The sequence below is a fragment of the Ovis aries genome, chromosome 21, assembly GCF_016772045.2.
Source record: "Ovis aries strain OAR_USU_Benz2616 breed Rambouillet chromosome 21, ARS-UI_Ramb_v3.0, whole genome shotgun sequence".
Classification (NCBI taxonomy): Eukaryota; Metazoa; Chordata; class Mammalia; order Artiodactyla; family Bovidae; genus Ovis; species Ovis aries.
Window position 1 is genome coordinate 47,222,535 of NC_056074.1, and position 24,987 is coordinate 47,247,521.

A 24,987-nucleotide genomic window follows, 5' to 3' on the forward strand; every position below is an offset into this window, starting at 1 on the left:
AGGGTTCCCACGCTGCCCTGGTGGCTTAGCTGGTAAAGAATCCGCCTGCAATGCAAGAGACCTGGGTTTGATCCCTGGGTTGGGAAGATCCCCTGGAGAAGGGAAAGGCAACCCATTCCAGTATTCTGGCCTGGAGAATTCCATGGACTGTATGGTCCATGGGGTTGCAAAGAGTTGGACATGACTGAGCGACTTTCACTTTTGAGTGGTTTATACTTTTTGCTCAAAGGACATATTAATACATATTTTCAATATTTTGAATTTTTGTTAGGATAGTTTAGAAAAAGTTAATTAATGGACCAAAGTATCAGCACTTTTTTAGGCTTCAGATGCTTATTGCTGGACTGCTTTCCGAAGAGCCACACTGCTTTCCTCTCCAGGTAAGCCTGGATGAGATCGCCCTCACCCTCTGTCCTTACTGAGAGGGACGTCCCAGGTGGTCCAGGCCAGGGCTCCTCCTCCTGGCCCGCCCCCCGCAGGAGATGCTGCCTTTGCCCCGAGGGGCCACAGGTGGAGGTGCCTGAGCAGCAAGGCTGCTAGACGCAAGTTTCGCTTCCCTCAGACCCTTGTAAGGCAGGAACGGGAAGAGGCAGCGTTCCTGGAGTGTTGAAACGGAATGCCGACTGAGACCAGTGAGAGAGAGGGCAGCTTGCTGTCGATTGCAGTGACGTCTGAGTGGGGGAACTCGCCAGTGCTGACTGTCCTGAGCAGGTTGAGTTAGGGTTAGGGTCCTTCCACCTTCCTCCTGGGGCTCCCCCGGCAGCTCAGCAGTAAAGAATCTGTCTGCCAATGCAGGAGATGACGGGTCCATCCCTGGGTGGGGAAAACCCCCTGGAGAAGAAAAACCCCCTTGCAGTATTCTTGCATGGGAAACTCCAGAGACAGAGGAGCCTGGTGGGCTACAGTTCAAGGTCACAAAGAGTTGGACACGACTTAGTGACTGAACAACAACGAGCTTCCTCCTTAGGAAAAGTGACCACACCTCCCAGGCTTCCGCACAGGTAGCTGTGGTGAGGTGGCTAGCCAGGTGACTAACCACAGGCGGCGGGGATACCCTCCTTCATCCTTTGCGCCCTCGCTGGCTGCAATGTCGTGAGGCCTGGGGCGTGAGCAGCCATTTGGAACCATGTGGTGGATCCATGTGCTTTCCGTGACCAACAAGTTACTAACCGGCTCGGTAGCACAGCCTCCAGATGCCACTTATGGGAGAGAGAGGCACACAGGCTTGTTTCAGCCGCTGCTTCGTGGGGTCTCTGTCACACGAATCTTAACACACTTGTCCAGACTCCTCCTCCAGAGCCTCACAGTTCTGTGCAGCCAGTTCCTTCTCTTGCCTCTGCCACCTCAGGGTCCAGTCCCTGCTGCAGCCGGCTAGCAAGTGGCCCCAGGACCCCCGGGCTCCCCCTCCCTGGGCTGGGGTGCACACAGCAGGGATTCTGAGTGGAGCAGGCTGTTTTCTTTCTGGGGTCTGTCTCCTCTTCCGTCGTCCCGGCCCCAGTTTCTCCTCCAAGGGACGCGTGGAGGGTGGGAGGCTTGGCCCAGGTCCCGGGGGAGAGGGGTGTGCCTTCCGGCCGGCAGGCACGGGCCGCTCCCCACAGGGACCCGAGGACGAGGAGGGCGGGGAGGAGGGTGGGGTGAGTCCCACGCGGAAGTCAGGTAGGACCGCTGGGCCGTCTCCAAGCCACACTCGGGTTCCCAGCGGCGCTGGGGCTGCCTCACCTCGGGACCCTCCGACCCTGAGCCCAGCGCGACCACCCACCGGCATGCGGGTGAGTCCAGTCCGCGCGAGGCCACGCCCGCCGGGACAGGCGCCAGCCTCCGCCCCGCGGGCCCCGGTCTCCCGCAGAGTGGGAGGGGGCCGGCAGGGGGTCATGTCCCCCGGCCCCGTCCCCCGCTCCCCGGGGCTGGGGCAGGACGGAAGAAAGGGCTTGCCTCCTGGCCGGGAGCCCCGGGGAGAGCGGGGTCGGGCGGCGTGGCCACCCCCGGGCGCTGAGCCAGGAGCCGGACCCCAGACCTCGCGGCTGCGTCCGGCGGGCAGGGGGCTGGGGAGACCCAGGGTGGCCGGCAGGGCCCTCCGCTCGCTGGGGGTTCTGCCTGGGCCGGGGTGGGAGTCGCTGAAGGCTGCTGGGTTCGGAATCTGGGGGCAGAGCAGGAGAGCGTCCGGGAGGACTTGCTCTCTTTCCTCTGCAAGGGACGAGGTCTCGAGGCCCGGGCAGCCGTGGGTGGCCGGGAGGAGACCCGAGCTGAGGTGGAGAGCGAAACCCGCCTCCCCGTCGCCCTCCTCCGGGCGCTCCCAGGTGTGGGCCAGGCAGGCGGCCTGGCACTCCGCCTCGGCCGCCCCAGGGCTGTGGAGCCTTGGCAGCTGAGGCTGGTTCCCAGGCCAGCCCTGTGCTGGGGGGAGGTGAGGGGCCTGGGGCTGGGGGGTGGTGGCCTGGGGATGGGGTTGGAGGGTGGGGAGGGAGCTAAGGCGAGAAAATCAGCCTTTGGGCAAAGACAGACACAGACAGCAGAGAGCGAGCTCGGCCCCAGCCAGACCTAAGCATCCCCTTCCCCTGCCACATCCCTTCCATTTCCCACCCCCCACCCCTGGCCCCAGCTGCAGTGCAAGCCCACCGCTGCCTGTGCAGCCCTCTGGCCTCAGGGCAGTTCAGTCTCTCAGGCGTGTCCGACTCTGCGACCCATGGCCTGCAGCACGCCGGGCCTCCCTGTCCATCACCAACACTGGCAGAGCTTGCTCAGACTCATGCCCATTGAGTCGGTGATGCCATCCAACATCTCAACTTCTGTTGTCCCCTTCTCCGATGTTTCCCAACATCAAGGTCTTTTCCAACGAGTCAGTTCTTCGCATCAGGTGGCCAAAGGATTGGAGTTTCAGCTTCAGCATCAGTCCTTCCAATGAGTATTCAGGACTGATTTCCTGTAGGATTGACTGGTTGGATCTCCTTGCAATCCAAGGGACTATCAGCCTTCTCCAACACCACAGTTCGGAAGCCCTCTGGTCTAGCTTCTGCTAACTGCTGGTCTTACCTCCTGGCGGCCGCCCTCTTGCCCTTTACACTTCTGCAGAGCTAAAGTGCTGAGCACCGAGGCTCTGGAGCAGGTCCCTGGACACCAGCTGTGTGCTGCCCCTCAGGCCCTGTCCACACTACCAGGGGGCGGGGGCAGACTCTGGGCTCCCTCCCCTGCCAAGCAGGTACCCGCCTCTCCAGGCCCGTGTCCACTCACGCTGGGCACTGCCTGTGAGGGCTGCACTCACAGCAGGCCGCATCTGGGGTGGATGACCAGACAGACGTGTGACCTGACAAATGAGATGGATGGACAGAGGGAGGCATGGTGGGAAGGAAGGCCAAGGGAGCAGGGAGGCAGATGACAGGGCTCGGGGACAAGGGAGCTGGGGCCTCCCTGGCGGCCCAGGGGCCAGGAGGTGGCGCTGCTGCTGCAGGGTGCGTCGGTTTGATCCCTGGTCAGGGGGTAAGATCCTGCATGCTTCATGGTATGGCCCCCGAAAGATGAGGAAACAGCCAGGTGGGGGATTGCATGCGTGGGCAGGCCTCTCCACATCTGAGCGTGGGGCTGATGAAACCGCTGCTTGCTGGTGGGGCCTAGCCAGGGGCGCGTGGAGTGCTGGCTGGGCTGCGAAGTGACCCTAAGCTTGAGGCAGGCCATGGATGGTCGGGGGAGGCCCCTGCCTGCTGTGTGCGGCTGGGGTGACGTCATTGCTCCAGGTAGGCTGCCCGGCCAGAAGGATCGGGAGCTGGGGGGCAGGCACACCCGCACAGCAGTCCCCGTGCCCTGCCAGGGACCTGCAAGCTGCCTGGGGATGGACAGGCAGAGTGTGGATCCCCAGGCCTGGCCTCCATACCTGCGCTGGTCTCCCGGGGAGCTGCAGCCTCTAAAGAAGTCAAGCAGGCAGTGGGTGTGTTGACTGGGGCTCTGGCCTGGACTCAGTCCTGGGCCTGGCCCACTGGGTGCGTGGCCTGCAGGGAGTGGGGGCTGGAAGCCCCATGGAGGACTGGAACTTCCCCCGTCCATGTGCGCAGACTTGCTGGGGAGCTGCATGTGGTGTGGCTGGGACCCCCAAGGCCAAGTGGGCCCGGGGAGCCTCTGCCCCTGCCTGGGCTCTGGGAGCCTGATGGGCACACGTGGCTTCCTGGAGGTAGGGCCTGGTGAACGGGGACAGCGGAACTCCCGGATACCTCGCCTCAGGTGCACCAAGCAGTCGGGTTGGCTGGAGGTGGGGGTGACTTTAGGGGAGCCTGGTTCTAATCCGTGAAGCCCTCTCTCCCTGGAGGACAGGTGGGCAATGGACAGCCTGATCCTGGAGCCTGGGGCCCAGGCAGGAGGCCTGGGGATGGGGCCGCTGGGCACAGAGCGTGTGGGCACCAGACGTCCAGACGTCGAGCGTGGGGTGGCTCGACAGGACGGGGCAGGGGGCTTAGGTCTGGCTGCTGCTGCTCCTGCGCCTGCCGGCCCTTCCCCTGGGGGGACCAGGTCATGACCGGGGCGGGGCTGTGTCCCAGTGATGGGGGTCAGTGCCCGTGGGACCCCTCTGGTCCAGGTCACACAGCAGCCTCCAGGGAAGGCTGACTCCCCTTTTCCAAGAGGCTCTGGGTAATGCCCCAAAGTCATGTGATATCTCTGGGGAAAGACAGCTGCCCCAGCCTCATTTCTGGGGCCACTTGAGCGTTAGCCTCCTGCTGCTGCCTTTGGAAGCCCCTCAGGCATGGTCCTCCCCAGGCTCCCTCCTCCTGTCTGGATCCCTGTGCCGTCCCCCCCACTGCCCGGGACCCCGTCTCCCTACCCAGGGACCCTGTCCTCCCGCCCTGGGGACCCCATCTCCTCACTCAGGTACCCCATCTTCCCACCCCAGGTACCCCATCTCCCCACCCCAGGGACCCCGTCTCCCCACCCCAGGGACCCCGTCTCCCCAGCTGGGACCCTGTCTTCCCGCTGCTGGTCCTGCGCACTCTTCAGCCTCAGGCTCATGTGAGGTAGCCTCTCTTTTTCAGCCTCTGTGGGCCTCCGGCAAGGGACCCTCAGAGGGTCGTCCTGCAGGGGGTCCCGGCCCAGCAAGTGTAGGCTTCCTCCTGGGTCCGAGGTCGAGTACGTGAGGACCCATTTCACTCACGAGTTTGTCCCACATGATGCTTCGCTCCTATAGTGGGCAAGTCACAGGACTGGCTGCTGGTGACGGAAATGCACCAACGTCCCTTGTCCCCACCTACGTGAGACCTGACTCCCTTCGCTGAGCCAGGCGCCTCAGCCCAGAGCACACGCGCACAGCCGGGCCTGAGGAGGCGGCTTTCTCCTCTGGCCCTGACCCCACTGCAGGTCCGAGGGCTGGGGCGGTGCGGGGTTGGAGCTGGGGCAGAAGGGGGCAGGCCTGCGGAGGGGGTGAGTGCTCGCGGGGCAGACGGCTGGGCGGGGGCTGCACTGGGGCGTGAAGACCCTGGCGTCCTGTACCCTGGAACCGGCTGTTTTGTGGCTGAGACAGAGGGGAGAGAGGGGGCAGACCCAGGCCTGGCTCTGGACCCAGTAGTTCCGGGTGTGTCTGGGGGTGGGCATTTGGGGCCGAGTCCTGGATTTAGCGAAACAAAATAAAAAACAGGTCCCCAGTAAGCTAAATTTCACACACACAACAGTATTTTTTTTTCAGTATAGGTTATGTCCCATGCAATAATTGGGACATACTTACACTAAATGGTATCTGTTGTTTATCTGAAATTCAAATGTGATGGGTGGCCTCTGTTTTCTCTGGTAGCCCTCAAGGGCAGACTGGCTGGAGCAGTCCAGTGAGGCTTTCTGGAGGAGGCAGGAATGCAAGGGGAGGAGAAGGGGAGCGGCGGGGGTAGCCGCAGGGCAAGACCTGGCCAGGACGCCGGGTACTGGGCGGCTGCGATGCACGGGGGTGGGGGGTTGCAGGCTTGTGAGCCGGGCGGGGCTGCCCAGGGGCAGTAGTGGGTGGTGGGCTGGCGGCGGGCCCACGGTGGGATGGGGAGCCACCAGGCCCTTCAAGGAAGGCTCTCAGTGCCCCCAGGCCCTCATCCCTGGCTTCCTGTCCCTCCGGGGGCCCTCGTGCTCCCTGGGGAGCTGCTGGCTGGGACACGGCTGGGGCCCCTCTCACTGCGCACACGGCCTGGCCAGCCCTTTGCCAGGGCTGCAGGATGCTGCCCGCGTTGCATCAAGCCCCCCAAGGCTGGGAGAGGTGGGTTCTTGCCTGAGGACACAAAGCCTCAGCACCTGCTAGGCGCTTGGCTCCGGAGGCGGTGCCTTTCCCCCACCTTGGGCCCCAGAGGAGGCGGTGCCCTGGAGGCGGTGCCTTTCCCCCACCTCGGCCCGGGGCTTCCCCGATGACCTTCCTGCCTGCCTGCTCTGCTGCCCATCTCCTGTGCCCCCCTCTCCCTTCAGCCCAGTGGCTCTTCCAGAGCAGGGGCCCTGGGTCACTTTGTCTCCAGCCCTGCTAGCCTGCTGTCTGCTCTTCGGGAATCAGTGAGGCCTAAGACGCCCCTCCCAGCTGGGTGCCAGGCCCAGCGTTTCCGCTCCCCCACCCCTTTGTGTGCTGAGTCGCTCGGACCCTGTGCGGCCCCATGGACTGTCGCCCACAGGCTCCTCTTTCCCAGGCAAGAGTACTGGAGTGGGCTGTCTTCTCCTCCTCCTGGGGGCCTTCCCGACCCAGGGGTGAGCCCCCGTCTCCCGCACTGGCGGGCAGGCTCTTTGCCACTGGGCCACTTGGGAAGCCCCCAACTGCTGCTCGTGCAGTTTTTGCAAATCTGTGTGTTTTCCTAAAGTGTCATGGAGACAGCGCAGGGCCTGCTGGGCCTGTCGCCTGGGGCGCGGTGCAGGCGCGGAGCCTGACTCGGCCTGGACTCACGGCACCGGCTTTTCCAAGTGTATCATGCAGGCCCCCCACGGTACCATCGCCGCGTCCCCACGGCCCCTCCCGTCTGTGGTGGCCTCTCCGTCCCCCTTGTCCTTGGCCGCCTGACTCCGGGGTCTGCTGGCTGGGGCTCGCCTCCTGCTGGGACGGGGCCCTGGGCTTTCGGGACCACCAGCTGCTGCTTGCCATCACCTGGGCCATCGTCTCCCGGGTTGGGGGCCTCTGCCAGGCCTCTCCTCTGTAAAGTGACTCGTTTCATACTTTCTTATGAAAGTTAGCCACTGAGTCCAGGCCACCCTCAACAGGGAGGATTTCACCTCCCGGAGGGAGGAGCACAGAAGGACGTTCGTTAGTGAAACTGAAAGTGTTCGCCACTTGGTGGCGTCTGACTCTTTGCCGCCCCGTGGACTGTAGCCCACCAGGCGTCCATGAGACTTCCCAGACGAGAACACCGGAGTGGGTTTCCATGTCCCTTTCCAGCGGGCCTCCCCAACCCAGGAATCAAACCCGCGGCCCCTGTGTCTACAGCATCGGCAGGTGGATTCTTTACCACTAGCGCCACCTGGGAAGAAAACTGACGAGAGCTTGGATTATTCCAGTTGTGGTATGAAATGTCCAGTGCTCTTGCCTGGAGAATCCTATGGACTGAGGGGCCTGGTGGGCTGCAGTCCATGGGGTCGCTGGGAGTCGGATACAACTGAGCGACTTCACTTTCACTTTTCACTTTCATGCATTGGAGAAGCAGATGGCAACCCACTCCAGTGTTCTTGCCTGGAGAATCCCAGGGACGGGGAAGCCTGGTGGGCTGCCGTCTATGGGGTCGCACAGAGTCGGACACGCCTGAAGTGACTCAGCATGGCATATGCTAGTGTGCGCACCTTTGTCTGACTCCAATGAGGCCAGGGGGTCTGGGAGGTTTCTCAAATCCAGGCGCCAAGCCGTGCTCAACAGCAGCACATGGGGCGCTGCTGAGTCACCCTGGCTGTTTTTTTCACACATGGCTTATTTTCAATATTATATGATTTTCAGGTGATTTACAGTATTCTGTTACATTCAGTATTTTTATAGATCACCAGGGTTTTTTTTTTTTTTTGGTCACAATGTGCTTGCAGGGTCTCAGTTCCCTGACCTGGGACTGAAGCCCGGCCCCGGCAAGTGCCGGGAACTCCCACGCCTGGATGGTTAACACTGACTGTGAAACGTTTGCTGCCAAGCGGGGGGACAGTGGTGCCTGCATTTTCCAACGGCTTCACCCTCGAGTTCCATGTTTTCACCTGGGTGCTCCTCTTCTGTGAAGTGTCCATTTGCATCTTGGCCCATTTTCACTGGGCTGCCGGCCTTTTCTTATGAATTCGGGGTGCTGTTTGTATGTTTCCAAACAAACCTTTGCCAGCCATTTGTGCTGCAGCCTCGGTGTGCACGTAGCCCCGCTGGAAACCACCCCTTTGGTGCCAGAGCACCCGGCCTGGGAGGCGCGCTACTGTGGCAGTGAGTGCCAGCCTCTGTCCCGTCTGCGCTTCACCCCCCAGGGAGAAGAGAGTCTCCGGATCCTGGTGCCGACTGAGGGTGAGAGCCTTCCGCTGATGGACATCAATACTTGCGAGGTGAGCCTGCATGAGCCCCTCCTGGGCTTGGTCCCACGCCCCCAAGCCCTGCACCCGGCCTGCTCTGGTTGCCAGCCCTGGGCCCCATGCCTCTTTCCTCTAGACCGAGGCCCCTGAGCTGTGGGACTATGTGTTTGTGGTCGATTGTCGCACCCAGAGAAACCCCGGGCAGGTCCAGCGGCAGCGGCAGTTCCTGGAAGAGCTTGAGAACCAGGGCTTTCGCTACAAGGTGGGGGGGCTGAGGGCCCTGCCTGGGTGCAGCTGTCACAGGGGGCTGGGTGGGTCCTAGGAAGGAGTCTGGGGAGGTTGCCTGTGGCCTCATGCCAGAGATGGAGGGGACAGACTGTTGGCCTTGGATGAAGGGGGAGGGTCCCAAGGTGGGGCAGAGGGTCTCATGCTGCCCCAACCCTCAGGCAATGGAGGACCAGGGGAAGGAGTTCTTTGGGATCCGAGCTGACAATAGCATCTTTGACCGGTACCGGAGACTTACGGAGCCTGAGGACACTGTTCCCAGAGGGGAGCTGTCCAGGCCAACTTCTATCCAAGCCACCAACAGGTGAGAGACTGGCCCAGAGCGGGGCCAGGTGGACCCCTGCTCACCTACATGGTGGTCCAGACAGGCAGCAAGGCTCCCAGGTATGGTCCTGGGGCAGAGGCCACAGGGGACAACCGTCTGTGCCTTCCTTACCATGCCTGTAATACTGGAAGATGTGCTTGAAGGTTACATCTGTGACTGTGTCCCCAGATGCAGACCAGAAGCCAGCCTTAAAGGGCGGCCGGCATTCGGAGAGGCTGGGAGGGCTCCCTTGGCTGTCCCTCCTGGGTTCTGAGGTCGTCGCCCTGGGTTCAGTCTCCACCTCTTTTCTCCAGACTGAATGCCCTTCTCTGGACATCTGTCCCTGCCTCCCAGGCACTGCACACCTCCTGTCTCTCTCTAGGAACCTGCTTCTCCCCACTCTGATCATTTAGCCACCAAGCCAGTCCACCTGCCCTCCCCCACACCCCACCTCCAGCACCTTCCTGGTCCTAGGCCAGCCCTCTGAACTCCCCGGGGGCCAGTCAGGGAGGTCAACAAGGAACACTCTGGGAGTTTGGATATGAGGCAATGGAGGGGGGCTTCCTGTGAGCTCAGGGGAACTGGCTGGCTTGGGAAGACACATGAGTAGCGGCAGCTTGTTGGAGCCTGGAAGGAGCAGGCTGTGGGGAGGGCCCTGGGACACCTGTGTCTCATAGGAAGGGTTCCAGAGGAGCAGGATCTAGTCAGGTGCCTGGGTGGGCTGCCTCCTGGCTGTGTGGCCTTGGCCAAGTTACTCACCCTCCCTGAGTTTCAGCCTCCCATAGGCAAAATGGCTCACAGGGGTGTAAGGAGGATTTATCTGTGCACATGAAGGGTGTGCTGTGAACACACTGGGGCTCCAGGTGGGAGGTGTGATTGGAGGTGCAGAATCCTGGAGGAAGCTGCACTGCCAGTTGTAGGGCTGAGCACTGGGGCCTTGGGACGGGAGAGACCACGCTGAGGGAGGCCCACCCTGCAACCACGGCACAGCTGGACCCTGGGAGCATCCGAGGAAGTGTGCTTCCAGATGAGTCCTGGATTCTGGGCTCTGGCCAGGCAGTCCCGGCTGGTCGTCTGGGGGTTCTGCCAGGATGAAGAGCAGCCTGGAACCTGGCCAGACAGAGGACCCTCCTGAACCAGCTCTTGTGTTCTAGAATCCGAATTGTCGACTTTGTCCTGAACAGCAAGACGGCAGCGGGTGGTAAGGACTGGATGGGCAGGTGGCCTGTGCCGCTGCGCTCCAGGAGGGGCGTCGCATGGGCAGAACGGGACAGAGTCCTCCCTCATCCCCGCCCCTTCTGACCTGAGAACCCCTCTGACCACCAGACACGCTCCAGGATTTGGTGAAGGATGGGGTCTTTGAGGCTGGGTTCCCCCTGCACGAGGTGAGGAGTGGGCCGGCTGGGAGAGGCCCTGAGGGCAGGACTTGAGGCCGGAAGCTCTCACTGTGTCTCACCTGTGCCCAGGGGGAGGCGCACCTAAAGAAGACATGGGCCCGGTGGAGAAGCATGTTCCAAAAGCAGCCAATTAGTGACATCAGGTACTGCTGCCCTCGGGGACACACCTGCGCCCCCCGCAGGCAGAATGCCCCTCTGTAGATACACCGATGCCTTCAGCAAACAGCTGTCTGGCGAACCGTTTAGACACACCTTTAGATGCCCTCGGTACACTCCTTGCCCCCAGCATGGCGAGCTTCACCCAGGCGCTGGCCGTCACCCCCGGGGGAAGTGGCTCTGACGGGACGCTGTGCCTGTAGGGACTACTTCGGAGAGAAAGTGGCGCTGTACTTCGCCTGGCTCGGCTGGTACACTTACATGCTGGTGCCCGCCGCAGTGGTGGGCCTCGTCGTCTTCCTGAGCGGGTTTTCCCAATTCGAAGCCAGCCAGATAAGGTGGGCGGGGCCAGGGAAGGGGCGGGACCGAAGTGGAGGGTGGGGCGGGGCCAGAGAAGGGGCGGGCCTGAAGCTGAGGGTGGGCGGAGTCAGGGAAGGGGCGGGCTTGAAGCTGCGGGTGGGTGGAGTCGTGGAAGGGGCGGGCCTGAAGCTGAGGGTGGGGTGGGGCCAGAGAAGGGGCGGGCCTGAAGCTGGGGGTGGGCGGAGTCAGGGAAGGGGCGGGCTTGAAGCTGCGGGTGGGTGGAGTCGTGGAAGGGGCGGGCCTGAAGCTGAGGGTGGGGTGGGGCCAGAGAAGGGGCGGGCCTGAAGCTGAGGGTGGGCGGAGTCAGGGAAGGGGCGGCCCAGGGAGGGGCCCCTCGAGGGTCCACAGGAAAGCTCAGCGGCCAACTCGGTCCCTGCGCCCTCAGCAAGGAGATCTGCAAGGCCCACGACATCTACATGTGCCCTCGAGGCGACCACAACCGCAGGTTCCAGCGGCTCTCAGACACCTGCGCCTATGCCAAGGTTTGCGCGGGGAGGCGGGCCCAGCAGGTCCTCCCGGGGAAGGGGAGGCCTGGGCCCGGGGGGGGGGGGGGGGGGGGGGGGGAAGGCCGCCCCAGTCCCACGTGCCCCTCCCTCCAGCTCACCCACCTCTTCGACAACGAGGGCACCGTGCTGTTCGCCATCTTCATGGCGCTGTGGGGTGAGTCGCCCGGACCTGGGGTCACCTGAGCAACACACGTAGACACGCCCCTGAGGCCTCCGCTTTCTGCCGCAGCCACCGTGTTCCTGGAGCTATGGAAGCGGGAGCGAGCCCGAGTGGTCCTTCAGTGGGAGCTGTACGGGTGGGACGAGGACCAGGTGAGGCCGGCCGGCGGCTGGCTTGGGCCCTGAGAGCTGCTGAGTCCGAGGGGTTCCGTGTCCAGGGGCTTCCCGTCGAAGGTTCCCGTGTCCGAGGGGTTCCACGTCCCAGGAGTTCTGTGTCTGAGTGGGTTCAGTGACCAATGGGTTCTTGTGTCTGAGGGGGTCCTCTGTCGGAGGGGGGATCCTGGGCCCCAGGGGTTCTGTGTCTGAGGCAGTTCCGGATTCTGAGGCCAGCTGGGTGCCTTCCACAGGAGGAAATGGCTCTGGGGCTCATCACCTGCCCGGACTACCAGCCGCTGCTGCACCGGCACTCCTACCTGCGGAGCGCCGTCATCCTTCTCCTGTCCCTCCTGATGGTAGTGCTGGGCTCCCTGACCCCGCCCACCCCGCCGCCACCCGGAGGCTGGAGAGCAGCTGGGCAGCTCCCTGAGCCCGCCCACCCTGCCGCCACCTAGATCTGCCTCATGATCGGCATGGCCCACGTCCTGGTGGTCTACCGAGTGCTGGCTGCCGCCCTCTTCAGCTCGGCCTTGCCCTTCCTGGGGGAGCAGGTGACCACGGCTGTGGTGGTGAGCGGGGCCCTGGTTCACTACGTGACCATCATCCTCATGACCAAGGTAGGGCCGGGCCAGGGGAGGGTGCGGGGCAGGGTGCGGCTCCGCCCAGGTCCAAGGTGAGCCCTGTCTCCCCTCCTGCAGATCAACAAATATGTGGCCCTGAAGCTTTGTGACTTTGGTGAGAGAAGGGCTTTGCGGGGAGAGGATTCAGGCTGGGGGTCTTGGAACCCTGGGGTGGGGAAATGGGGCCCATGCGAGGCCAGGGCATCCCGCCTGGGAGACAGGTGAGGGTCCCAGGTGACCCAAGTTTTCAGGATATGGACAGGCTGGGCGTGGGCTGTCACTGGGGGAAGAGCTGGGGGAAGGATGGCCCACGTCTCATTCCAGAGAAGCCCAGGACCTTTTCCGAGCGAGAGAGCAAGTTCACTGTCAAGTTCTTCACTCTGCAGTTCTTTGCTCACTTCTCCTCCCTGGTCTATGTCGCCTTCATCCTGGGCAGGTACGGGCCGCCGGCTCGCACGTGCTCTCTAACCCTGGAAATGGAGATGCGCGCTCTTTTTAATTTTCAAAATGAATCAAGCTCAGAACACGTGGAAACCTAATACCAAAATGTGTGAAAGAAGAGCGCAGTCAACCCCCGGCTGTCCAGTTCACGTCCCCAGAGATGGCACTGTTTGTTGCGTCTGCCCAGATGTCTTCACACATCTAAGCACGCACAGATGCGCCTGTTTTGGAGCGTGTGTGTGTGCCTTGGCTGGGCCGTGGCCTCGCTGCTATGCACGTGTGATGGTCTGAGGTCGCTCTCTAGTTGCCGTGTGAGGGCTTCCCCTTGCTGTGGCTCCTGCCGCAAAGCGTGGCTCTGGGCACACGAGCCTCAGCAGTCGCGGTGCCAGCCTCGTTGCCCTGTGGCGGCGTGTGGGATCTGCCTGGACCAGGGGCTGAAACTGTGTCCCCTGCGCTGGCAGGCGGATTCTCAGCCACGGGGCCAGCAGGGAAGTCCCAGACACACCGCTGACGTACGTGGTCTGTCATGTAAATTATCCTCTCTGCCTCCCCCTGAAAGCACACAGTAGGCACCTTCCCTGTCCGCAAGGGTGGGGAGGCTTTGTTTTTAAAGCCATACGTGAGCATTCCTTTGAGAGATGTTCTTGAATTTATTTAACCACAGTTGGTGGCCATTCGGGTTAATTCCAGTTTTGAGCTTTGTAAGTAAAGTGGCAGTGGGCGTCTCATATACCAGGCACAGGCACACACTTCTCCCCACCTTCCCAATTCGTGGAGTTAACCTTTTGATCCAATCGACATTTTCTTTTCGGAAGAAAGTAACCGCTCCCCGTGTTCTCCGCGTTTGCTCAACTTTTGTAAGTTACACTGCTGTTGTTCAGGCGCTGAGTCGCGTGCGATTCTTTGTGACCCACATGGACTGCAGTGCGCCAGGCTCCCCGTCCTTCACCGCCTCCTGGGGTTTGCTCAGACTCATTAACCCCAAACCCTCTAGCAGAACTTTGAAAACAGAAAACCCCTCCCAGTTCACTGAAAGACATCATGAGGTTCTTGGAGAGGCCTTCCTGGCATCGTCCCCGTCTCCCGGCTCTGCTTGGCCTTCCCATCCTGGCGAGCCCATCCCCCTCTGCCAGGGAGGACCTCAAGTTTTCCAGGGGCTTCCTGAGAAAGGGTGCGCGGGAGATCACCTGCCCAGGTCCCTCTACTGAGGGCCTCGCTGCGCGGCTGCTGGGGGCAGGGTGCTGCACTGGGTGTGGTCTTCTTCAGGCTTGAGGGATAGCTTCGTTGGCTTCCAGGGTTCTGCTCCACAGGCCTGGCGGCAGCGCGATTCTGGCTCTGCGTCTTCTCACTAGTCTCCGTCTCCGGAGACTTCTTCGCAGTGTGGTCAGTGGCTGTCTCTCATTGCACGTTGCTTCAGTAATTCACGCCTCTGCCCTCCACACACCAGCGTTTCTGTCTCTACTGGACGGTCTCCGCCACCATGCAGACGCACCTGCGTGTCCCTTTCAAATGCCCTCCTCCCTGTCATGCCCAGTTTCTGGCGTCCCCAGCCCGTGCCTCTCCCGCCCCACACCGGGGCCGCCTCTGGCCGCTGACTGCTGCCCTTCTCCTGGCCTCTAAAGAGCACTTGACCCAGAACCCTGGTCCCTCAGAGCCCGCTCCTGCCCTGTCTCCCTCCATAGGCCTCACTCCTGCGCTGGCCAGGAGTGCAGAATCCAGGCTGATCAAGTGGAAAGAAATTACCGGGTGCTCGCTGGGCCTGGAGCCTCAGGTCCCTCCGTCTCAGTGATTTTCTGATGTGTCTGACAGCCCCCTCCTTTGGTTCCCTCTCTTCCTGTCTGGAAAATTCTTTTTGTTCGGAAATCGGATCTTCTGAATTTATCATCCAGTTTTCTTCGCTTTTTCCTCCCATCCTTGTCCCAGTTTCTCAGAACTTTCCTTGGAGTGCCTCCCTTGGGTTCTTAGTTTCAGAGGACTCCTGTCGCCGTTTCAGGGTCTTCACAGCCCCCTCTTGGTGTTGCCTGGACACCAGGGTTTTCTCGTCTGAGAACGTGGCCTCTCTTCTTGCCACTCTGGCGCTGCTTCTGTTCCTTGCAACTGTTTTATGCTCTTTTGTTGACTGGTCTCTGATTCTGGTGTTAGAGACCTTCCTTCGACGTCTTATTCTTGGACACATGTCTTTAACTGAGAAAGGCATGTGCCAGGGTGCTCTGGACCACGTGTCTCCTGGTGGGGCCTCTTGCTCTGTCAGTTCCCAAAGGGGAATCCCTGGTGTCCTGCCTGGAGAAAGGAGGATGCCTTTGGTATGCTGGGAGCCCAGCTGGGGGAGGGATAGCGCGGGGTCTCGGTGTCCATTGGCTCAACCCTGAGATCTGAGTCTTTGGTTGTTCACCCCCCTGGAAGTGTCTCTGTCTTTTCGCTTGTGTAGGGGGATTAGAGGTCAGATAGGAGGCCCAGGGGTTCAGCCAGGCGTGCATCCCATCCAGCGGGTGCCCCCGGCCCACCAGCGGGGCCCAAGTCCTGGGTGCTCCGGGCGAGGCGGGGCTGCCGGCTGTTCGGAGGGGCTGCCGGCTGTTCAGACGTCAGCCCTGCAGGTTTGATCCAGCAGGATGTGTCGAGTGGGCTGCAGGCCTCTCCAGTTCCCTCCCAGCTCTGAGGTGATGCCCGGCCATGGGTGTCGGCAGCCAGCCATTTCAATTGAAAGTTGGGAGTGCACGTTTACGTGGAGATGAGCATTGCTAAAGCAACCTCCAGAAGCACTGTGGTGACTCACAGAGACACGCGCTGCACGTGTGCACACCCCCTGCTGATCTGACCAACAGACGCTTCTCATCTTTCAACGCGCCTTATTAAAACCTATTAGTGAGAATCCAGCTTCTTCCCAGATACTTATTGGTCATTAAATTTCCGTTTCTATAAACTGTTCATATCATCTGAGCATTTTCATAATCTCAAGATCAAATGGATTCTCTTTCGACGTTCTTAAAATCACGTCATATTTTACTTTGCTTCTTTTTTGACCATTTCTTTGTCGTACAGCTCTTCATTTTTCCTGTTGTTCCCAGCTGCCTTTCCCCCCTTGCATGTCTGTGCAAACTGTCTGTTGCGCGGGGTCCCTTTGTCCATGGGCCTCCTTGGGAGCCCTGCCCTCTCCCAGCCTGGGCTGCTTGCTCTCCGCACCTCCTGCACATCTGTCTTCTTGGAGCTTCCATTGCTGCTTTCCTGGGTGAGGACCATCACTTTCTGATTCCCAAGCCTCCTTCTTTCTTGGTTTTCGCTTTCATATATTCTGAGAAGGTACATCGGAGAGGTAAACTTTCTGAATTCTTCTGTGTCTCAAGGCGTCATGCTCTGCCCTGGCACGTGACTGATACGGCTGGGTAGAGAAGTCTAGCTTCCAAACAGCTTTCCCTTGTAGAACTTCGAAGACATGGCTCCTTTGTCGTTGAACGCGCAAAATGGGTGATGAGAAGGTGCAGAAAATCTAAGTCTTGTTTTTTCCTAGTTGACCTAGACTTTTTCCCTCTGGCAGAGGGGTCTTCAGTTTGAAGTTAGGGTCCTCTCTTTAAGCAGGGGGACACTCGGGGTCAGTCTTTGCTTCCCGCGCTGTGCTGGGCAGCTGTCGGCACCTTCCAGTGAAAGAGCCACGTCCTGCTTAAGCTCGCGAACTTTTCTTCTTTTTAACCTCAGGCCTGTAAGCTTTCCCCTCGCTTCCCCTTCCTGTGAGTCCTGGTCCTCCTGGGCTGTCCTCTGCGCCTCTGCCTTTCTCTCTCGTGTGGCCCGTCTCTCTGTCTCTGCACTCCACGTCTGGAGGAAGTTCTCTCACTTTGTCTTTTTTGCCTTCTGTTGTTTTCTTTTAAGAATTTTAAGACAAAGTCTTAATTTCTGAGAGATTTTTGGTCTTTGTTATCCTTACGGTGCCCCTTTCTTGTTTCCACAGATACAGTACGCTCTTGAAGACATCAATGTTCTTTCTTCCCCTTAAGTTTTTTTCTTTTAAATATTTGTTTGGCTGCACCATGTCTTCGTTGCGGCCTGTGGGATCTAGTACCCTGACCAGGGATTGAGCCTGGGTCCCCGGGACGGGGGGCTCGGAGTCCTAGCCCCTGGGCCACCAGAGGAATCCCATTTCCTCTCCTCGTCTCATTTCCTAAAGGGTCCATCTTCCTGGCCCTTCGCCGCAGTCTCTCTCTGTTGTCTAGCTGCTTTTCCTCACGACTGAAGATTTGCAGCCCTCCACTGACTTTGGATAACGAAGGACTCAGTTGATTCTCCCTGGCAGGTGGAATATGTCTTTATAATAATAACTCACGTCACGGATACTCACACATTCTATCCTAAGTCATGTTCGTCAACATGCCCTGCGGGGCAGGGACTGTAAACCCCATTTCACAGATGGGTTGATGGAGAAGTTAAGAAGCTCCTCAGGGTCACACAGTCAGCAGGCGGAGGAGCAGACGAGGCCGACTCTGGCTCCTCCCGTGCGCCGTCCCTGCAGGCTGCGCTTCCAGGCGAGGAGGCGAAAGCCTAGGCAGTCTCTCGTGTTCCTCTGAAGGCAGCTTCTTTTTGTTACGAGGTTTATCAGTACGTTTCTTCACAGTTCCTGTTTCTCATGCCACGCTCAAAAAGGCCTCCCCCTCCTCAGAATTAACAGTGTGTTCAGCTGTGGTTTCCTTTGTGCTTATGGTGTCAATAGTTTAAACGCTCAGATCTTTGATCTGCAGGAACTGGTTCTGCAGCAAGGGGCACAGGAGGGAAGCTTGTTTTGTTTCCAAGTGACAGCCAGCTGTCCCCAAACCATCTGCTGACTATTCCACCACCACCACCACCTTCTGCACACACCAAGTCCCATCATTTGCCTGAATGTTTCGCTCTTTCTGTGAATTCCGGTCATTATAGTCTAGTATCTTACTCTGTAAATTTTACTCTGTTACGCTTTACTAGCATTAATTTTATTTTTCTCTTCTTTTTCACTTTTCCTTTTTTGTAGTTATTTACATGTTTATTCTTCTAGGCGAACTTTCATTTTTGTCAAACTCCATCAAAATTCTGTGGGGTTTGCCTTAGGATTGCAGGGAAGCTATACATTCTTCTAGGGAGAACTGACCTACATACTGTATTAATTTTCTTTTACCACAACTTAGTGCCTTTAAACAATACACGTTATGGACAGTTCTAGAGGCCGAGTCCAGAAAGGGTCTTGCTGGACTGAAGTCAAGGTGTGAGCAGGGCTGCATTCTGTCTGGAGACCCCCGGGGAGAATCCGTGCTGTTGCTCCTTGCGGCTTCTGGAGGCTGCCTGGAGTCTGTGGCTCCTGGCCCCTTCCTGCTGTCTGCACAGCCAGGGGTGTCAGGCTGAGTCCCTTTCGTTTCGTTGTCCCCGACTCCTCCTCCCTCAGTTAAGGGCTCTGGTGATTAAAGTGGGCACGCGTACATCACCCGGGACTCTCTGTCCATTTTAAGGTCTGCTGACTGGCACGCTTAATGCTGCTGTGTCCCATAACGAATGCCAGGAGTCACGATGTGGACGTCCTTGGGGGCCTGTCGTTCTGTCTGTCTCAAGCATACGATCCTAATTTTTTCTACCAAAGAACAAGGCTTCTCTATTCGAGTCTTGTTTGGATGCTCTTTAGCTGGCATGTGAACTCTGCTCTCAGCTCAGTCGCTCAGTCGTGTCCGACTCTCAGTGACCCCATGGACTGCAGCACGCCAGGCTTCCCCGTCCACCACCAGCCTCCAGAGCTTGCTCAAACTCACGCCCATCAAGTCGGCGATGCCATCCAAGCATCTTGTCCTCTGTCGTCCCGTCTCCTCCTGCCTTCAGTCTTTGCCAGCATGATTTTCTTTTCTAATGAGTCAGCTCTTCGCATCAGGTGGCCAAACTATTGGAGTCTTCGCTTCAGCTCCAGTCCTTCCAATGAATATTCAGAACTGATTTCCTTTCGCATTGACTGGTTGGATCTCCTTGTAGTCCGAGGGACTCTCAAGAGTCTTCTCCAATAACACAGTTCAAAAGCATCAATTCTTCGGCGTTCAGCTTTCTTTATAGTCCAACTCTCACATCCATACATGACAGTTGGAAAAACCATAGCTTTGACTAGACGGACCTTTGTCAGCAAAGTCACGTCTCTGCTTTTGAATATGCTGTCTAGGTTGGTCATAGCTTTTCTTCCAAGGAGCAAGCATCTTTTAATTTCATGGCTGCAGTCACCATCTGCAGTGATTTTGGAGCCCAGAAAAATAGAGTCTGTCACTGTTTTCATTGTTTTCCCATCTATTTGCCATGAAGTGATGGGACCAGATGCCATGATCTTAGTTTTCTGAATGCTGAGCTTTAAGCCAACTTTTTCACTCTCCTCTTTCACTTTCATCAAGAGGCTCTTTAGTTCTTCTTCGCTTTCTGTGCCATCTGCATATCTGAGGTTACTGACATTTCTCCCGGCAATCTTGACTCCAGCTTGTGCTTCATCCAGCCCAGCATGTTGTGTGATGTACTCTGCATAGAAGTTAAATAAGCAGGGTGACAATATATAGCTTTGACATTTTTCTTTCCCAGTTTGGAACCAGTCTGTTGTTCCATGTCCAGTTCTAACTGTTGCTTCTTGACTGGCTTACAGATTTCTCAGGAGACAGGTCAGGTGGTCTGGTATTCCCATCTCTGGAATTTTCCACAGTTTGTTGTGATCCACACAGTCAAAGGATTTGGTATAGTCAATAAAGCAGAAGTAGATGTTTTTCTGGAACTCTCTTGCTTTTTCCATGATCCAGCGGATGTTGGCAATTTGATCTCTGGTTCCTCTGCCTTTTCTAAAACCAGCTTGAACATCTGGAAGTTCACGGTTCACGTATTGCTGAAGCCTGGCTTGGAGAATTTTGAACATTACTTAACTAGCGTGTGAGATGAGTGCAGTTGTGTGGTAGTTTGAGCATTCTTTGGCATTCCCTTTCCTTGACTGGAATGAAAACGGACCTTTTCCAGTCCTGTGGCCACTGCTGAGTTTTTCCAGTGTGTTGGCATATTGAGTGCAGCACTTTCACAGCATCATCTTTGAGGATTTGAAATAGCTCAACTGGAATTCCATCACCTCCAGTACCTTTGTTCATAGTCATGCTTCCTAAGGCCCTCTTGACTTCACATTCCAGGATGTCTGGCTCTAGGTGAGTGATCACACCATCATGGTTATCTGGGTCGTGAAGTTCTTTATTGTACAGTTCTTCTGTGTATTCCTACCACCTCTTCTTAGTCTCTTCTGCTTCTGTTAGGTCCAGACCATTTCTGTCCTTTATTTTGCCCATCTTTGCATGAAGTGTTCCCTTGGTATCTCTGATCTTGAGGAGATCTAGTCTTTCCCATTCTACTGTTTTCCCCTATTTCTTTGCACTGATCACTGGGGGAGGCTTTCTTATCTCTCCTTGCTATTCTTTGGAACTCTGCATTCAGATGGGTGTGTCTTTCCTTTTCCCCTTTGTCTTTTGCTTCTCTTTTCTCAGCCATTTTTAAGGCCTCTTCAGACAGACATGGCAGCCCACTGCAGTGCTCTTGCCTGGAGAGTCCCAGGGGCAGAGGAGCCTAGTGGGCTGCCGTCTGTGGGGTCGCACAGGGTCGGACAGGACTGAAGCGACTTAGCAGCAGCAGCAGAACCATTTTGCCTTTTTGCGTTTCTTTTTCTTGGGGATGGTCTTGATCCCTGCCTCCTGTACAATGTCACGAACCTCTGTCCACAGTCCTTCAGGCACTGTGTCTGTCAGATCTAGTCCCTTGAATCTGTTTGTCACTTCCACTGTATAATCGTAAGGGGTCTGATTTAGGTCACACCTGAATGGTCTAGCGGTTTGTGTGTGCCAGCACGTGCCCACAGGCGTGTCTGGGCACAAGGCTCACATCTGGCCGCTGCTCACCTGTGGGGCGGGTCTGCTTCCCTCCCCTCCAGGGCCCGCTGTGCCCCGATCCCACTCTTGTCCTGCCGCCTCCCTCAGCCTGGCTGTCCTCCGCAGGATCAACGGTCCTCCCGGGAAGACAGTGCGCCTGGCGGGACTGTGGAAGCTGGAGGAGGTCAGCCTGTCCCGGGCGCCCTACTGCCCTCTTCCCGAACTGCCCTCCCTCCTGGCCTCTGCCGGCGCCCCATGCCCGCGCGCACCTCCCGCCCTTGCCTCTGCAGTGCCACCTCAGCGGCTGCATGATGGACCTGTTCGTGCAGATGGCCGTCATCATGGGTCTGAAGCAAACGCTCAGCAACTGCGTGGAGTATCTGAAGCCGTGAGGACACCCCCCAGCCCCGCCCGGGCGCCGCCCACCGCAGGGAGTCCCGAACCGCAGCGCGCCCCGCCCCCGGCCCTGGCCCGGGCCCCCTGCTCCTCCCCGTTCTCCACCCGGTTCTCCTGACCCCTAGGTGGCTGGCGCACAAGTATCGCTCCTTGCGGGCCCCGTCTCAGGACCCCGAGCTGGGCCACTGGCAGCGCAACTATCGCCTGAACCCAGTCTACACCTTCAGCCTGTTCAACGAGTTCATGGAGATGAGTACGCGGGGTGGGGCTGGGGGCCGAGGGGCAGGCAGAGGGGCCGGCGAGGAGGCGCAGGCTGACCGCCCCCGCCCGCAGTGATCCAGTACGGATTCACCACCATCTTCGTGGCTGCCTTCCCGCTCGCGCCGCTGCTCGCGCTCTTCAGCAACCTCGTGGAGATCCGCCTGGACGCCATCAAGATGGTGCGGCTGCAGCGGCGCCTGGTGCCACGCAAGGCCAAGGACATCGGTCAGGGGCCGGCCAGGGGCGGGGCGGCCAGCGCGCCAGTCTCCCTGAAACCCCAGCTCTAAGCCTTGGGGGGCAAGAGGGGCCCTCACCCCGCGGCGGCCCCCAGCCCTTCCCAGGGTCTGCATGGGTTGGGGGTTGAGCCCAGGCCCCAGGAAGAGGAGGGGCTGGCATGCCCCCACCAACCCCCCCCCCCCCCCCCCCCCCCCGTCGGGTTGAAGGGCCAGAGCCGCTGGGAAGTGGGTGCAGAGAGGCTGGACTCTCAGAACAGGAAGCCGGGGGAGAGATGTCCAGCCGCTGGGGGCAGGCACTCAGTCACCTCAGCTGGCCTTGCCGGGGCGGATGGGGTCAGGGGTGAAGCGAGGAGATGGAGTGCTGGACAGGGCAGCAGGAGAGAGCCCTGGGAGGAAGGCCTTGTCCCGGGACCAGTGAGGGGGTCTGCCCCTGCCCTGGGTGGGGGAGCCTAGGAGGCAGAGCAGGCCTGGGGGCAGCTGAAAGGTCCAGGTATAACATGGGGGATGGAGACCTGGGCCTCTCACTGTCCGTGTCAAGAAGCAGGGTGCAGGAGAGTGGCGTATGCCCTCTGCTGGCCTTGGCCAAGACGGTCCTCACCAGGCGCCTGCAGTCGCCACAGGCATAAGTGTGACAAGGCCCTTGGCCCTCTGGGCTCCCAGCCTTGGGGAATCAATGGGGCCGGGGGAGGAGGCTCGTAGGCAGACCAGGCCTCCCTCCCTCCGGTGGCCCAGGGGCCTGGCTGCAGGTGCTGGAGATCATCGGCGTGCTGGCGGTCATCGCCAACGGGATGGTCATCGCCTTCACATCCGAGTTCATCCCCCGCACGGTGTACAAGCACCGCTATGGCCCCTGCCGGAGAGGCGCCCAGTCTGAAGTCGAGTAAGGGGACGCTGCCACACCGCCCCTGGGGGAGTCGCCAACTGTCCAGAGGCCCCTGCGAAACTGGCCCCACCCCAGGGGAGCCCAGGGCAGGGCTTGATGCTCCCAGTTTCTCCTGGGGTGGTCTGCTCCTGCCCTGTGCTGACCTGCAGACCCGGGGTGGAGCCTGGGAGTGCGGACTGGACCCCAGGAGGGCATTAGTGTCCCAGAGCTAGCTGTCTTCTGAGCAAGCACCGTGGGAGTGACTCCCCTTCCGAAGTCAGGCGCTTTGTGGGGTCTGCACGGTGTCCTCATCCAGCTCCTCCAGCCCTTCGGGGGGCTAGGTCTCCAGGGGTCTCTCCTAGGAAGGCTCCCCCAGCCCCTGCGAGTCCCTTCAGCCTCCCCGAGGGCCCATCTCCCGTGTACAGAGGAGGAGGAGAGGGTCTGCACCGCGGCCCACCCTGACGGCCCCCGCCGCGTCGGGCTGGATTCGAGCCAGCGCCCCGGAAGCCTGAGGGGCCACACCAAGCTCCTGTCCTCTGCCCGCAGCTGCCTCACCGGCTATGTCAACCACAGTCTGTCTGTGTTCCACACCAAAGACTTCCAGGATCCTGCCAAAGTCGAGGGCTGGGAGAATGTGACCGAGTGCAGGTTTGGACCCCCACCCCCCGTGAGCACCCTTTGAACTTCTGACCCCTGACCTCATCTGCTCCCCACCCCAGGTACCGGGACTATTTCTCTGCCCAGGACTCCAACTTCTCGGAGCAGCACTGGTTCCTCCTGGCGATCCGCCTGGCCTTCCTCATCCTCTTCGAGGTGAGCCCGCACGGCAGGGACCCTGGAGTGGGGCAGCTCTCTGACCCTTGACGTCCCTGTGCAGCCCTTCTGACGTCCCCTGTCTGCCGTCCCCAGCACGTGGCCTTATGCATCAAGCTCATTGCGGCCTGGTTCGTACCTGATGTCCCACAGTCTGTGAAGAATGAAGTCCTGAAGAAGAAGTACCAGAGACTGGGGCAAAAAAGGTGGAGAGGCGGGGCTGGCTGGGAGTGGGGAGGGGCTGGGGTGGGCCCACTCAACCCCTTTCCTGCCTCCAGCTGCAGCCCCAAGAGCACGGACGTGTAGGGGACCCGGCGCAGGTGGTGCCCGGAGTCCCACGACTCAGGAGCTGCCACACCGCCTCCCACCCCAGCCTGGCTGGCTGTGTGTGGGGAGCTTTAAGGAGACCCGAGTGCTTGTGGGGGCCCTGGGGGCCCGTGTGTGTTTGGGGTGTCTGTGGACTGCACCCTTGTCCGTGGTCTGCGAGGCCTACTCCATGCGCTAGGGCTCAGGCTTGGCACTGTGACTTGAACTCTCAGGGGCTCCTGCCAGCCCTAGAAGGGGAGGGCGGGCAGCGGCAGAGGCTCCTGCGCAGCCACAGTGCAGGGGGCCGCCCTCTCACTTCTGGGCCCCAGATCTTGCCCCACCCCCTGGCTCCCTTCAACCAGCAGAAATTTCTGTAATGAAATAAAATTTTTCTGTAGATTTCTGGGTCTCTGATGGATTATGTCTGCCCTCAGGGCTAGCCAGGTTATACTCAAAATCCTGTCACATGCTAGCAAGGTTATGCTAAAGATCCTTCAAGCTAGACTTGAGCAGAACTGAACTGAGAGCTGCCAGACCTACAAGCTGGGTTTTAAAGAAACAGCGGAACCAGAGGTCAAACTGCCATTTGCTGGGTCATCAAGAAAGCAAGGGCTCTCCAGAAAAGCATCTATTTCTGCTTCACTGACTACACTAAAACCTTTGACTGTGTGGATCACAACAAACTGGAAAATTATTAATGAGATGGAAGTACCAGACCACTGTACCTGCCTCCTGAGAAATCTGAATGTAGGTCAAAAAGCAACAGTTAGAACCAGACATACAACTGACTGGTTCAAAACTGGGAAAGGATTATATCTAGGCTGTATACTGTCACCCTGTTTATTTAACTTGTATGCAGAGTACATCATGCAGAATGCGGGCTGGAATGAAGACTGCCGGGAGAAAAATTAGCAACCTCAGATATGCAGATGATACCACTTAAATGGCAGAAAGCAAAGGGTGAGGGTGAAAGAGGAGAGTGGAAAGGCTGACTTGAAACTCAACATTCAAAGAACTGAATGGCATCCAGTCCCATTACTTCACGGCACACAGAAGAGGAAAAGGTGGAAACCGTGGCAGATTTTATTTTCTGGGGCTCCAAAATCACTGCGGACGGTGACTGCAGCCATGGAATCAAAAGATGCTTGTTCCGTGGAAGGAAAGCTATGGTAAACCTAGAACAGAGCATTAAAAAGCAGAGACATTGCTTTGCCCACAAAGGTCCAAACAGTCAAAGCAGTGGTTTTTCCAGTAGTCATGTAAGTTGGACCATACAGGATACTGAGCGCCGAGGAAGTGTCGCTTTCAAACTGCGGTTCTGGAGAAGACTCTGGAGAGTCTCCTGGATTGCAAGGAGGTCACACCAGTCAATCCTAAAGGAAATTAACAGAGTCTCCTGGATTGCAAGGAGGT

At 58.9% G+C, this 24,987-nt stretch overlaps 1 protein-coding gene across 4 annotated transcripts; it reads left to right on the forward strand.

Annotated features, from left to right (window-relative positions):
* Positions 1 to 314: 314 nt before the first annotated feature.
* On the forward strand, positions 315 to 23,973 carry ANO9 (anoctamin 9). 4 transcript variants are annotated; one of them, XM_060404388.1, is made up of 24 exons: positions 315 to 380; positions 8,407 to 8,481; positions 8,585 to 8,710; positions 8,895 to 9,037; positions 10,192 to 10,238; positions 10,364 to 10,422; positions 10,504 to 10,577; positions 10,794 to 10,928; positions 11,336 to 11,432; positions 11,550 to 11,610; positions 11,686 to 11,768; positions 12,023 to 12,127; positions 12,227 to 12,388; positions 12,470 to 12,506; positions 12,716 to 12,827; positions 20,827 to 20,884; positions 20,991 to 21,088; positions 21,222 to 21,349; positions 21,430 to 21,582; positions 22,326 to 22,473; positions 23,002 to 23,103; positions 23,175 to 23,268; positions 23,365 to 23,474; positions 23,547 to 23,973. In XM_060404388.1, the coding sequence occupies exons 1-24, from the start codon at positions 330 to 332 to the stop codon at positions 23,572 to 23,574; spliced, it is 2,286 nt and encodes a 761-aa protein (XP_060260371.1). In that variant the 5' UTR covers positions 315 to 329; the 3' UTR covers positions 23,575 to 23,973. The 4 variants fall into 4 exon arrangements, with proteins under 4 accessions (XP_060260371.1, XP_060260373.1, XP_060260372.1 ...); XM_060404390.1 differs by having other exon boundaries at positions 8,639 to 8,710; XM_060404389.1 differs by lacking the exon at positions 315 to 380 and adding an exon at positions 1,684 to 1,769.
* Positions 23,974 to 24,987: the final 1,014 nt, after the last annotated feature.